At 40.4% G+C, this 14471-nt stretch overlaps 1 protein-coding gene across 1 annotated transcript; it reads left to right on the plus strand.

Annotated features, from left to right (window-relative positions):
• The first annotated feature begins 6 nt into the window (after positions 1-6).
• Positions 7-6235, plus strand: PEG10 (paternally expressed 10). Its single transcript, XM_017854972.1, is given in 2 exon segments — positions 7-1033; positions 1036-6235. Coding segments are annotated over 2 exon segments (2124 nt in total). The 5' UTR covers positions 7-84; the 3' UTR covers positions 2211-6235.
• The last annotated feature ends 8236 nt before the right edge of the window (positions 6236-14471 follow it).

Here is a 14471-nt window from a genome sequence, read left to right on the forward strand (position 1 = left end):
CCTCCTCCCCCTCCCCCTCCCCCCAACAACAACAACAACAACAACTCCAAGCACACCGGCCATAAGAGCGCGTGTGTCCCCAACATGACCGAACGAAGGAGGGACGAGCTCTCTGAAGAGATCAACAACCTAAGAGAGAAGGTCATGAAGCAGTCCGAGGAGAACAACAACCTGCAGAACCAGGTGCAGAAGCTCACAGAGGAGAACACCACCCTTCGAGAGCAAGTGGAACCCACCCCTGAGGATGAGGATGATGACATCGAGCTCCGCGGTGCTGCAGCAGCTGCTGCCCCACCCCCTCCAATAGAGGAAGAGTGCCCAGAAGACCTTCCAGAGAAGTTCGATGGCAACCCAGACATGCTGGCTCCTTTCATGGCCCAGTGCCAGATCTTCATGGAAAAGAGCACCAGGGATTTCTCAGTTGATCGTGTCCGTGTCTGTTTCGTGACAAGCATGATGACCGGCCGTGCTGCCCGCTGGGCCTCAGCAAAGCTGGAGCGCTCCCACTACCTGATGCACAACTACCCAGCTTTCATGATGGAAATGAAGCATGTCTTTGAAGACCCTCAGAGGCGAGAGGCTGCCAAACGCAAGATCAGACGCCTGCGCCAAGGCATGGGGTCTGTCATCGACTATTCCAATGCTTTCCAGATGATTGCCCAGGACCTGGATTGGAACGAGCCTGCGCTGATCGACCAGTACCACGAGGGCCTCAGCGACCACATTCAGGAGGAGCTCTCCCACCTCGAGGTCGCCAAGTCGCTGTCTGCTCTGATTGGGCAGTGCATTCACATTGAGAGAAGGCTGGCCAGGGCTGCTGCAGCTCGCAAGCCACGCTCGCCACCTCGGGCGCTGGTGTTGCCTCACATTGCAAGCCACCACCAGGTAGATCCAACCGAGCCGGTGGGAGGTGCCCGCATGCGCCTGACCCAGGAGGAAAAAGAAAGACGCAGAAAGCTGAACCTGTGCCTCTACTGTGGAACAGGAGGTCACTACGCTGACAACTGTCCTGCCAAGGCCTCGAAGGCTTCGCCGGCGGGAAACTCCCCGGCCCCGCTGTAGAGGGACCTTCAGCGACCGGGCCAGAAATAATAAGGTCCCCACAAGATGACGCCTCATCTCCACACTTGCAAGTGATGCTCCAGATTCATCTTCCGGGCAGACACACCCTGTTCGTCCGAGCCATGATCGATTCTGGTGCTTCTGGCAACTTCATTGATCACGAATACGTTGCTCAAAATGGAATTCCTCTAAGAATCAAGGACTGGCCAATACTTGTGGAAGCAATTGATGGGCGCCCCATAGCATCGGGCCCAGTTGTCCACGAAACTCACGACCTGATAGTTGACCTGGGAGATCACCGTGAGGTGCTGTCATTTGATGTGACTCAGTCTCCATTCTTCCCTGTCGTCCTAGGGGTTCGCTGGCTGAGCACACATGATCCCAACATCACATGGAGCACTCGATCTATTGTCTTTGATTCTGAATACTGCCGCTACCACTGCCGGATGTATTCTCCAATACCACCATCGCTCCCACCACCAGCACCACAACCGCCACTCTATTATCCAGTAGATGGATACAGAGTTTACCAACCAGTGAGGTATTACTATGTCCAGAATGTGTACACTCCAGTAGATGAGCACGTCTACCCAGATCACCGCCTGGTTGACCCTCACATAGAAATGATACCTGGAGCACACAGTATTCCCAGCGGACATGTGTACTCACTGTCTGAACCTGAAATGGCAGCTCTGCGAGATTTTGTGGCAAGAAATGTGAAAGATGGGCTGATTACTCCAACGATTGCACCTAATGGAGCCCAAGTTCTCCAGGTGAAGAGGGGGTGGAAACTGCAAGTTTCTTATGATTGCCGAGCTCCAAACAATTTTACTATCCAGAATCAGTATCCTCGCCTATCTATTCCAAATTTAGAAGACCAAGCGCACCTGGCAACGTACACTGAATTCGTACCTCAAATACCTGGATACCAAACGTACCCCACATATGCCGCATACCCGACCTACCCAGTAGGATTCGCCTGGTACCCAGTGGGACGAGACGGACAAGGAAGATCACTATATGTACCTGTTATGATCACCTGGAATCCACACTGGTACCGCCAGCCTCCGGTACCACAGTACCCGCCGCCACAGCCACCGCCTCCACCACCACCGCCGCCGCCGCCTCCATCTTACAGTACCCTGTAAATACTTGTCACGTCCTTCAGGATCTCTACCCTCAAAATTTATTCCTGTTCAGCTTCTCAATCAGTGACTGTGTGCTAAGTTTTAGGCTGCTGTATCGTCAGGCCACCTGAGGCACATCCTCTCTGAAACGGCTATAGAAGGTCAGGGCCACCCTGGACTGGCACACATTCTAAAACACCAGAAGACCTTCAACATTTTCTGAGAGCAACAGAGTATTTGCCAATAAATTATCTCTCATTTTTCCACCTTGACTGCCAATCTAACTAAAATAATTAATAAGTTTACTTTCCAGCCAGTCCTGGAAGTCTGGGTTTTACCTGCCAAAACCTCTGTCACCATCTAAATTATAGGCTGCCAAATTTGTTCTTTAACATTTACAGAGAAGCTGATGCAAATGCAGGAAATGCTGATTTCTTTATGGAGGGGGAGACAAGGAGGAGGAGGACATGACTTTTCTTGCAGTTTCGGTACCCTCTTTAAATCACTGGAGGACCGAGACCTTACTAAGGAAGCCAAAATTATCGGTGCAGTATGGAAAGGCTTCCGTGATCCTCTCGCTGCACCCTTAGAAACTTCACCATCTTCAAACTCCACTGCCATGGTTCTGTTAATTCTCAAGGAGCAGCAACTCGACTGGTTCTCCCAGGAGCAGGCAAAACCCTTGTAACATGAAACATCTCAGGCTTGAAAAGAAAGTGCTCTCTCAGATGGACTCTTGCATGTTAAGAGTGTGCCTTCACATCGTGGTGCAAATCACATGTACCCAAGGACTCTGGCTTTGACATAACACCTTACCATCATCATGCCATAGTGGCTTCCACGAAGCATTAAACCTGGTAACCAGAGATTACTGGTGGCTCCAGGGGTGTTAGATGTTCGTGAAATGTGACCACATCTCAATTACCTTCGAGGGCTAAAGAATAGCAGATCAAAAGGACTCCAAAATCCCGTACCCAACTCTTAAAAGATTTGTCCTGGTACTTCAGAAAGAATTTTCATGAGTGTTGTTAATTGGCTGGAAAAGCACCAGCTGACGTTTTGGAAGCATCTATCCATGTGTCTGTCTCCATGTGCATCTGGGCATTCCATCTTCAGTCCCCTCATTAGACTGTAGCGTGTTAGGATGTGTGGAGAGAAGAGAAATGATTTAGCACCCAGATTCACACTCCTATGCCTGGAAAGGACATCTTTGAAGAAGAGGAATTAGGGCTGTGGACACTGTCTTGAGGATATGGACTTCCTTAGTGAACTCCATATTACTTGACGGTAACCACTTCAGAAGGATCAGAATCCATATAATGAAAAGGGTCCATCTAGAGGATGGAGCTGATGTGAAGCTGCCAATGGATGAAAAGCCTCAGAAAGCAACTCAAAGAACTCAAAGCAACGAACAACACAAGAGTTGTCTTCAGCCAAGTGACACCTCTGGTGTCCCCTGGATGCTTTGTGCTAACCTGGGACTGCCTGACTTTCTTTAGCCTGGTCCCTTGCTACTACCTTGAACTGTTTTATCTAACCCTAACCTCTCTTTTTCTGTTTAATTCTTTACTACTGCCATTGACCCTGCTGCAGGATTTGTATCATTTTCTTGCCTGGTTGCTGAGACTCCATTTTGCTGCCACACACAGAGATGTAACAGGAGGCTTTAATTGCCAAAACACAGTTTGAGCGGTAGAAAACAACATTGTGTGTATCTCAAATTGCCTGACGTGAAGAGGAGTCTTAACGGTGAAGTTTCACTTTTCATCAGCATCATCTTTCACATGTTCATTATCAACCACCCTTATTCTTGCATGTTTAAATACTTAAAATTTTAGTGTAATTTTAGTGTAAGTGTTTTGAAGTGGTGACTAGGCTTTCAAAAATTTCCATTGAATTACAAAGTACTATCCAATTCTTACTGTTAGAGTTAAACTAAGTAAAAATGATAAGTAACATAGTGTAAAATATTTCTTTACTGTGAAGTTCTTACAACGCTGTGAATGAGAGGCTCCTCAGAACTGGAGTATTTGTATAACAGTTCATCCTGTTCATCTTCAATTTTAACATCATATATAATTTCAATTCTATTAATTGGGCCTTTAAAAATCATATAAAAGGATATAAAATTTCAAAAGAGAACCCTAATTGACTATTTAATCCAAAACAACTTTTTTTCCTTCAATGGAATCAGAAAGCTTGTCAACCACTCATGTGTTTTAGAGTAATTACTTTTAAAATGGTGCATTTGTGCTTCTGAACTATTTTGAAGCGTCACTTCTGTTTACCTCAAGTATCAATTCATCCTCCATACCTTTGAATTCAAGTTGTTTTGTGTCAAATTTACGGTTGTCAATTGATCTTCAAGCTGCAGGGTGCCTAGAAATGGGTCATTGTCTGTAGCCCTGGCATGTGCACACGGACATTTGCCACCACTGCAAGCAAAAGTCTGGAGGAGTTCCCCAACGACAAGAATGATCAGGGAGAATATGCTGCTGTGGGTTAACAACTCAGAAAGTCCCTGATCCACATTTGGCTGCTTACTAAAGCTTGTGATTAACTTTTTGGCAGTGTGTACTATGCTCTATTGCTATATATGCTATCTATAAATGTAGATGTTAAGGATAAGTAATTCTAAATTTATTATTCTATAGTATTGAAGTTTGGTTAAGTTTCCTTTCACTCAATTGATTTCTTTTGTTATTAATCAAATTTATGTTAATTGGATCCTTTAATTTTTTTGGCATTTTCCAACAAAAATGGCTTTATTCATAAGAAAGGAAAAAATCAATGGAATTTGATATCTAAAGAAGTTAGAAAGGGAGCAAAATAAAAAACATGAAGGAGATAGATTATTAAGCAAAATCAATAGCTGAGTTTTTGAAACAAACTGGCAAAATTAATTAATTGACTTTTGGCCCAAATTTACATTGTTAATTAAATCAAGAAGGAAGAAGATCTAAGAGCTCCCATTGATAGGCAAGCCTAGAGAGAACTAGCTAAATTTATCATGCTAGGATATTGAAACAGAGAAAGTTTACATACATTTATGAAGGGTCAATTTAGTTTGGACAGTGAGGTATTTGTCCTAGATAGTGGAAAAAAGGAGAATTAGTCTGATGGAATCATGAAGTAATACAGTGAACTTGCAGGTGCACAAAATAAGAGGGCCACATCTATATGGTGCAGTCTGGAATTCTGTTTAAGTTTGCAGGTACCTCTTGGACTTCTGAATTGATCCAGTTGTCATCCACCACAGACATCTCACATCAGATACAGACAGTTCCAAGATTGACAACAGAGAACACCCTGCTGGAAAGACCTGGGCAGAAATGGAGAGCCCTGCGGGAGCCATGTTACATTTTCATCTAAAGAGAGAAGACACATCTGATGAGACTGAAAGTTCTTTGTTGTTTTAGATTGTAGAATGGTATTGAATTGATCTGTGGAAAATTGCATTGCTTTTATTTCTTTGTGTAATCAAGTTTAAGTAATAGGGGATATATAATCATAAGCATTTTAGGGTGGGAGGGACTATTAAGTAATTTTAAGTGGGTGGGGTTATTTAGAATGTTAGAATAATATTGTGTATTAGATATTGCTATAAGTGGGCATGTGTACTTACTTGTGACCCTTTACCCTGTGATTGCTATCCTTAAAGATTTCAAATAAACTCAGAGGGAACTGCAGGGAGACCAACTTATTTAGAGTGAATTCGACATGGATAAAAACCCTAGTGGGAGAAAGTTCAAAGGTGATTAGATTAATAGTTTAATAGAGGATGAGTGCCCTTTGATAAATTACTGCTGGAATGAAATTGTCAATGATGGATGGTAAATTTTCATGGAAGTTATAAAAGTGATAAATAAAAACCCTTGCTTTTACCCCTGTCAGTAGCCCTCCTCCTACCACTGAACCCCATTACCCCTACCCCCTCCTTCTAACTTTATTGCTGTATTCTCTTCACTCTATATTGCTCTCTATTTGCTAATATTGCATTGCTGTTACAATAAAAATTCAATAAAGATTTAGTGGTTAAGTGCAAACTGTGTCCTGATCATTTCAGCATCGAGGGAATGGGGTGGGGTAGGGTGGGGAAGGCTGAGAGAGTAGGGAGGGTGGGGGAGGCTACGAGTAGGGATAGTAGAGTAGGGTGGGGCTGTGGGGAGGGTGGGATTGTGGGAAGGGTGGGGAGGTAGGGAGGTGGGAGGCAGGAGGGTGGGTAGGATAGGGGTGGAATTGAGTTTGAGATAGTGGGGTGGTGGTATAAAGAACATTGTCTATTACAACCCAGTATGAATTATATAGCCAGAATACTCCAGGAAATCAGTTATTCCAGCTGCAAAAGTTTAACATATAAAATGAAGGTACACAATTAATAACAACTCTGGTGATACAGTATCACACACTTTAACATCAGTTTTACTTTAAATACTTGAGATTCATTAATAGAAAATTATGAAGTATTAGGACATAGAAGAAGACATAAATGCAGTAGAGATGTGTGGGAAATTAACACACAGATTTATACCAATTAACACTAAAACAATATAATGAGAGCAATAGTGAAATTCATCTAAGGAAAAAGTGGCAACTGGTGTTCACAAGGCACTCATCCTATCAGATTTTAAAACACTGTGACCCCACTCAGGGTTGTAGAATAACAGACCGCATATAGGAAGCCTGAAAAAGGGTTTCAAAGGGCTGCTGTGTTCATATGACATGATAGTCACATAAATATGACTGTTTATTGGGAAGATAGTGACTAAAAGGAAAAATCTAGAACTAATGAAAACACACAACTAAAAACTGTCTACCCTTAGAAGCAAGCTACCAGAGTAGCTCTCCATCAAGCAGAGCTCACAAACTCCAAATGTGTGCAGGGTGGTGGGTGGATTTGAAGAAATTGGGAGTGAGGGTCCTCGGCCAAGAACTACTGAGTTATTAAGTACTTGCCCTGGGAGTTCCTTAAAATTGAACCTGATGCAAAAGTGAATAGCCAAATCATGTTGAAAGAAAATGGAAATATCTTATTCATTCCTATTTGTTACACCTAGACTCCTCCCCATCTGGGCCCCACTTCTTTCCATAATCCACGTGATTAAACAAAAACAGAAAAAGGTGCTCAGCCTCAAGATATTAAGTTATGCAGCTGTATGACAAAGCTAGTCCAGAACAATAAACTTATTTTACATAACAATTGCAATATTTTTTGAAGCCTTTTATGAAATGAATAAAGACTCCCTCTTATCTAGTGTAGTAGATGCTAGCAATTAATCAAAACAACTAATTACAATCAAAACAACTACAATCAAAACAATTGTTTAGAATGATTACCACACTATGTTAACTTAAAAAACAAATATACATTCATTTGGTCAGTCTTAATAGAGGTGCGTGTTCCACTGATTGGAGCTCTGAGTTGCCCTTTTGAATAATTTAAATCATCGGCACAAAATATTACACAGCAATGGGAAAATAACTTTTAAAAACATAAAGGCAATTAAATATTCATGAGGATAAGAATCACTCTTGAGCCACACCTCAAAAAATTGCATAAATCAAGGACTACAAGAAGGAAGAATAACTTATTGGTATGAGGAGGGTAAACTAATAAATCTAAGATGAATTAAATTAATAAAGATAACACGCACAACAGAATGGAAACATATTTGGTACATACCTATAAAAGATTTGATAACTAATTCACTACGCAAACCACCTCATATTTTGCTAGAAAATTAAACACACAATCCCCACCCTTTACTCCTTATCCTCGGGTTCGACATCTACATTCAACCAATCTCAAATGGAAAATACTCAGAAAAAAAAAGTAAAAAAAAATACAAAGATAAAAATAAAAATCAACAATACAACTATTTACATAGAATTTACATTGTATTAGGTATGCATACAGGAGGGTGTGCATAAGTTATATGCAAATACTATGGATTTACATGAGGGACTTGAGCATCTTCAGATTTTACTATCAGCAGGGTGGGAGGTACTGGAACCTATTACCTTCATACACCAAGCGACAACTGTATTTGAAGAAGAATCTGGAAGGATGGATAAATAACAAAAAGAGAGTATGTGTGTGTGGTATGTTCAATAACAATTTATTAATTTTTTTCAATGTTCAAGGCAGTAGGCTAGGTCTAAGGGAATGCAACTCAGGGCACAGACTTTGGACTACGACACCTAATGCAGTTGAAAGGTGAGCACCCAAGGGTTCTCTAGCTAGGTGTCTTAGTCCATTTTCGTTGTTATAAAAGAATACCTGAGACTGAGTAATCAACAAAGAAAAGTAGTTTATTAAACTCACAGTTCTGCAGGCTGCGAAGTTCAAGGACATGGTCCTGGCTTCTGGCAAGGACTTTCAAGCTTTGTCACAACCTGGCTGAGAAGGTCAAAGGGGAAGAAGACATATGCAAATAGAAAAACCTGAGGGGCATCCTGGCTTTATATCAACCCACTCTTAAGGAAACTAATCCAGTCACTACCTCAAGAACAGCACCAAGCCATTCATGAGGCACTTGCCCCCATATCCCAGACACCTCCTACTAGCTCCATGCCTGCCAACACTGCCACAGTGGGGATCAAATTTCAACATGAGTTTTGGTAAGGACAAACAAACCATATCCATATGATAAGACCCGAGTACTCCAACTGTTCTTAGGCACCATAGTTGCCCAAGTCATTTGTGAGTAGGCAGCATTTAATTTTCATTTAGTGCAGACAAAGGATATTTGACATTTAAGATTTTTTCTAGAATACACTAAACTTCTTAAATATTTATTTTTACTAATATTTTTTCAATTGAGGATTAGAAAGAATGAACAAGAGAAATGATTCCTTCCTCCCAAATTGACCTCCCAAGCAACCCTTTTAGCATATAATAAAATTCCCTTATTCTATTCCCAGATAATCCCTAGAGGTAGTTGACAGCTGTATATCTAGAATCCCAGTTCCTGGAAACTCGGGATAATTTACAGAATAACATTTTGATCCAAGACAGTGAAAAAATAGAGCAAGTGAATCTTTGGAATATCATTAAATCATTAATTGCTATTTTCTATTTAGCCTTATAGTCCTTACATAAGAAAATCCATGAATTAAAATGAATTATAACTTATATAACTTTAAATCATTGGCTAGTTATTCTCAATCAGTCCATGTTACACAAAAGAAATAGGTGGAATTTAGACTCAGAGATAGCACCTTATAAAATTTATTATAGATAAAATTCTTTTAAAATACAAATATTTTTTCCTATTTTATTTCTAAGAGGTTTCAACATTACTTAAATCTCATATATATCAGCCTGATGTTAGAATAAATATAATAAAATAACACAGCATCCTACTTTCTAGGTATAAGTTGATGTGAAGACTACACATGCTCATTTCTACTTTAAGTCTCTTGAGTAATACCCTAAGTTTCATCACTGCCTGCAGTTCTTAAGGTTAAAGTAGGGTGAATGATATTTTGCTAGCTTTTGAACCACAACATTGGTACAGCAAATTACCGTATCAGTCCAAGTCTGAAATACTACCCAATTGTGACAACTGGGCTTAAGTCTTCTTACTAAGCACTAAACCTCATCAAAATCCATGTTGAGGTTGGAAGAGTGTTCACTAATGACCTCTCTTTTCTTTTGTACCTACTTGAGAATGAACACAGGTAGTTAGATGTGGATTAAAATGCATCTTTATTATAGTCAAGCTAAGTTGTAGAATGCAATTTGGACCTTAGGTTAAAATTATCCATCCTATTCCTTTCCTCCTCCCCAATTCTGGATCCGAGGATGAGATGTGCTCAGAGTAAATACACTACACACCCACCTCAAGGAGGCACATGAGCTGCCTCACACCCATCAAGAACTTGGGAGAGGAACAAAAGCAAGGCAGATATGCCTACAAGCCTACCTTTTTAAGACAAGGTCTATGTAGATTGCATATAAGTATAGAGTATACAACTGAAGCCCCAGTTGTTCTCAGGACATTGTCAACACCGATATGTAAGGTTTCTCCGGTCCAGTGATAACTCTTATCAGGAGATACATATCAGATTGGACTTATTTGCACATATGTAAAATTTACAACCAGAGGGCTAGGGGTTGCATGTATGTCTAGTGCAGCATATTAGGGTTCACTAAGTATAAAAATCCTGATTAAGAACTTGATGACACTTGTTCCTACTTCAGGGGACCTGCTGTCCTTTGTTCCCCTAATATTGAAAGATCAAGTCTCTGACCTAATACCCTGGACTTCACTGTGATGAGAGTCCTCACAGTGATTCCAATCCACAGTGATAGCCTAAAGGACCACTTTGAAGAAGACACATTCCTACCTAGGAGATGATTAATGAACCATCACAGACACCCACCTAGAGATTAAAAGGTGGTGTTCTATACCTACTCCAAAGAAATCTGTGAGATATTTTTATTATAAACAGGAAAGTGTAGTTTAGACAGTTTAGTTTTACATAGGAATTTTTTTTTAGGTGAAGTCTCACTCTTTCACCCAGGCTGGAGTGTGGTGTTGTGATCTTGGCTCACTGCAAGCTCTGTTTCCCAGGTTCAAGTGATTCTCCTGCCTCAGCCTCCCAAGTAGCTAGGATTACAGGCACCTGCCACAATGCTCAGCTAATTTTTCCCAAAGTGCTGGGATTACAGTTATGAGCCACTGTGCCTGGCCAGGTGCTTATTTTATTATTGTAAATAATGCTGCATTGAACTAGTAATTCTGAAGGATTAAATCTTAAAGTAGCAATCAAGGGGTGGGTTGAGCGAGTGACAATGAGCAGTCAACCCTAAGAGAAGTGTTTTATTACTGAAATTGCTTAGAATTGCTGGCGCATAGTGATAATACAAAGAATAACTTTTGGTTGGTTTTCTTCTTTTTTTTTTTTAACTCTCTCCAAACCCCTTGATTACCTATATCCTGGGCAAATCTTCCCACTGACCTGCCTCTGGTAGGCCACTGGGTTCTTAAAATGGGTATTAATTCTTTCAAAAAGAACACACATTTGAAATTGATGATACCTTTTCCTTAGTCCTCTCACCCTCCAGAGGTCATAAAAATTTGTAATCCCAACAATAGTATGAGAAAGTGGCAGATTTATTACACCTTAAAAAATGCTGGATATTATTGCAGCCATCAAAAGGAAAGAGATCGTGTCCTTTGCAGGGACATGATGGAGCTGGAAGCCATTATCCTCATCAAGCCAACACAAGAACAGAAAACCAAACACTGCATGTTCTCACTTATAGGTGGAAGCTGAATAATGAGAACACACGGACACAGGAACACACACTGAGGCCTATTGAGGGGGCAGAGGGAGGGACAGTATCTGGATAAATAGCTAATGCATGTGAGGCTTAATACCTAGTCGATATGTTGATACATGCCACAAACTACCATGGCACATGTTTACCTATGTAAAAAAACTGCATGTCCTGCACATGTAGCAGGAGCTTAAAATAAAGAATTTTTTTTTTTAAAAGACAAACTTTTGCTTAAAATGCTGGATATTATCAGTGTGATTTATTTTACCAATTCAGTAGACAAAATATAATATAATAGCTGTTTTAATTTTTTTAAGTATTGGAGAGTTTGAGCTGCTCACATTATTGGGCTTTTGTATTTCTTCTTTGAATAGCTTATTTTATGGTCACACATTTTTCCAGTTATTGATGGTCTCTATGCTATAAAGCAAGCTCAGAAAAGTTCTATCCCATTCCAAAATTAAAATATATTTCAACATGTTTCTCTATTTCTTTTGCAATTTTTAAAAATGTTGATACTTTTGACCCTTCTAGAACCTTTTAAAATTATGATGTTACTTAAGAATCATTTATTTTATATTGTTAACCATTTTTCTATCATAATTTACTAAGCAGACCAGTAGCATCCATGGGTCCCCCAAGAGATCCATAGATTCAGGGCAAATCTGTGAATCTGAATGGAAAAATATTCCCTTTTGTTTTCACTAACATCTAATTGATATGTATACTTTCCTTCAATGATGAGCATAGGAAACAAACTACAGTAGTAATATCTGTATCCCTGACTTGCCTACCAATAGAAATTAGAGATTTTTATATCAAATTGCAATTACAGATATCTAAAATAATGTTTTAGTCATTATTACTTAGAAATTGCTGCAGTTAGTAAACTTAGCACATCATATTTTGGCCAAAGTAATTCTATCAGGAAGTAAGGTTTATATTCTTTGCTTAGATGGAGCTCCCATAATGTTTGATAATGTCTCCAGTTTTTCCTACTTTTAGGGAAAAGAAAGTGCTTTGCATCATCATTTAACATATTCGTGTACTCACAACAAAACTCTTCCTACAGTCTTAAAATAAGTTTTGTCAACAGACATAAAACTAATTAACTTTATCAGAAAAGTTATGTGAATCATTTCATTTAAAATTTTGTCAAGGAATGGGCAAAGGATGTGATCACCAGCAGAGAAGTTTGCTGGCTTTTAAGAGAATAAATCTTCCTATGCTTATTGAGCACAAGTTGTACATTTTATGAAACAATAATAACAAAAAATACTTTTTGAACATTGTCTTTGTCCAGTTTGAGCTGCTGTAACAAAATACCTTAGACTGGGTAATTTATACACAACATAAATTTGTTGGTTACAGTTCTGGATGCTGTAGTTCAAGATAAAACCAGAAGATTTCAAGTTTAAAATAAATACAAGATAAAGTAAGCAGATTTGGTATCTGGTTTTATCTAGTCTCTGCTTCAAAGATGGCACTTTCTAGCTGTGTCCTCAGATGCCAGAAGGGCAAACAAGCTCCCTCAAGCCTTTATAAAAGCACTAATCTAATTTATGAGGTCTCCACTTCCCAAAGGCCTCCGGTTTGCCTCCTGAACACCTCATCTCTCAATACCTGTTGCACTGGGGGTTAGATTTCAACCTGTGAATTTTGGTAGTAAAACCATATTCAGATCACAGCATTTCACCCTGATCCCCCAAATTCATGTTCTTGTCACATGCAAAATGCATTGATTCCATTCTAATAGCCCCCAAAATCTTAACTTGTTCCAGCACCAACTCAAAAGCCTGAAGTTCAGAGTCGCATCTAAATGTCATCAAGATAAAAAATTGTTGAGACTCAAATGTGTGATTCATCCCGAGGCAAATTTCTCTCCAGCTGTGAGCCTATGAAAACAAACAAGTCATGTCCTTCCAAAGCACGACGTTGGGGTAGGCATAAAATTGACATTCTCATTCCAAAACAGAGAACTAGAAAGGACGAAAAGAGTTATAGATTCAAAGTCCAAAACCCAACAGGGCTAATAACATTAAATCTTAAGTCTTGAGAATAATATCCTTTAATTTGATGTCCTGCCTTCTGTACACACTGGGGCACAACCAAGCCTTGGGAGTGGGCCTTCGAGGATGCAGGCAGCCCCACCCCCAAGGCTTGGCTGGGTGCATGCCACACAGTACCTCTCATACATTGGAATCATGTGCCTACAGCTCTCCCAGGCTGGAGTTGCATCATTCTGGAGTCTCAGAGCCTACTCCCACAACACTAAATGTTGTGATGCTCTCTCTGATGACCCCAACCTATGCCTGTGCTGGGCATTGCCCTTATGGGGGTTCTCTGCAGTGGCCCCACCTCTGTGGCAGTTCTCTGTCTGGATACAGAGGCTCTCCAGAGCATCTTTTGAAATCTAGCTGGAGATAGCCACGGCCACACAGTTCATGTACTCTGTGGACCTGTGGAGGTGGCACCGTGCAGACACTGCCACATGGTTTACCACCTGTGCCTTCTGTAGGGCCCGCCAAAGTCACACCTGGGCCTGGTTAAGCCGCAACTGGGATGACCAAGGACCACTTCACATGAATGAAATGAATGGAGCCTTAAAATTGTTCTCTCCTCGAGCTTCTGACATTCTGGGCCTATGATAAGTGGGACAGCCCTGAAGATCTCCACAATGACTTTGGTGTCATTCTTCCATTGTTTTAATGAATAGCACCTGGCTTCTAATCATACTAATCTTCTTATTTAACAATCACTTGGCCACAACATTGGTGTTCTCTCCAAAACTTGCTTTTTCATTCTTTACATCCATGCTTAGAATTTTTCAAATCTTGATAAATGGAATTTCTGCTTCCATTTTTATTATAAATTCTATCTTGAACTCATTTCTCTCTTCCTACTCTTTACTGTAAGCAGTTAAGAAAGGATATGCTACACCTTCAACACTTGGCTTAGGTATTTCTTTCACCAAATATCTTATTTCATTACTC

The sequence above is a fragment of the Rhinopithecus bieti genome, unplaced genomic scaffold (genome assembly GCF_001698545.2).
Source record: "Rhinopithecus bieti isolate Rb0 unplaced genomic scaffold, ASM169854v2 scaffold_39006, whole genome shotgun sequence".
Lineage (NCBI taxonomy): Eukaryota > Metazoa > Chordata > Mammalia > Primates > Cercopithecidae > Rhinopithecus > Rhinopithecus bieti.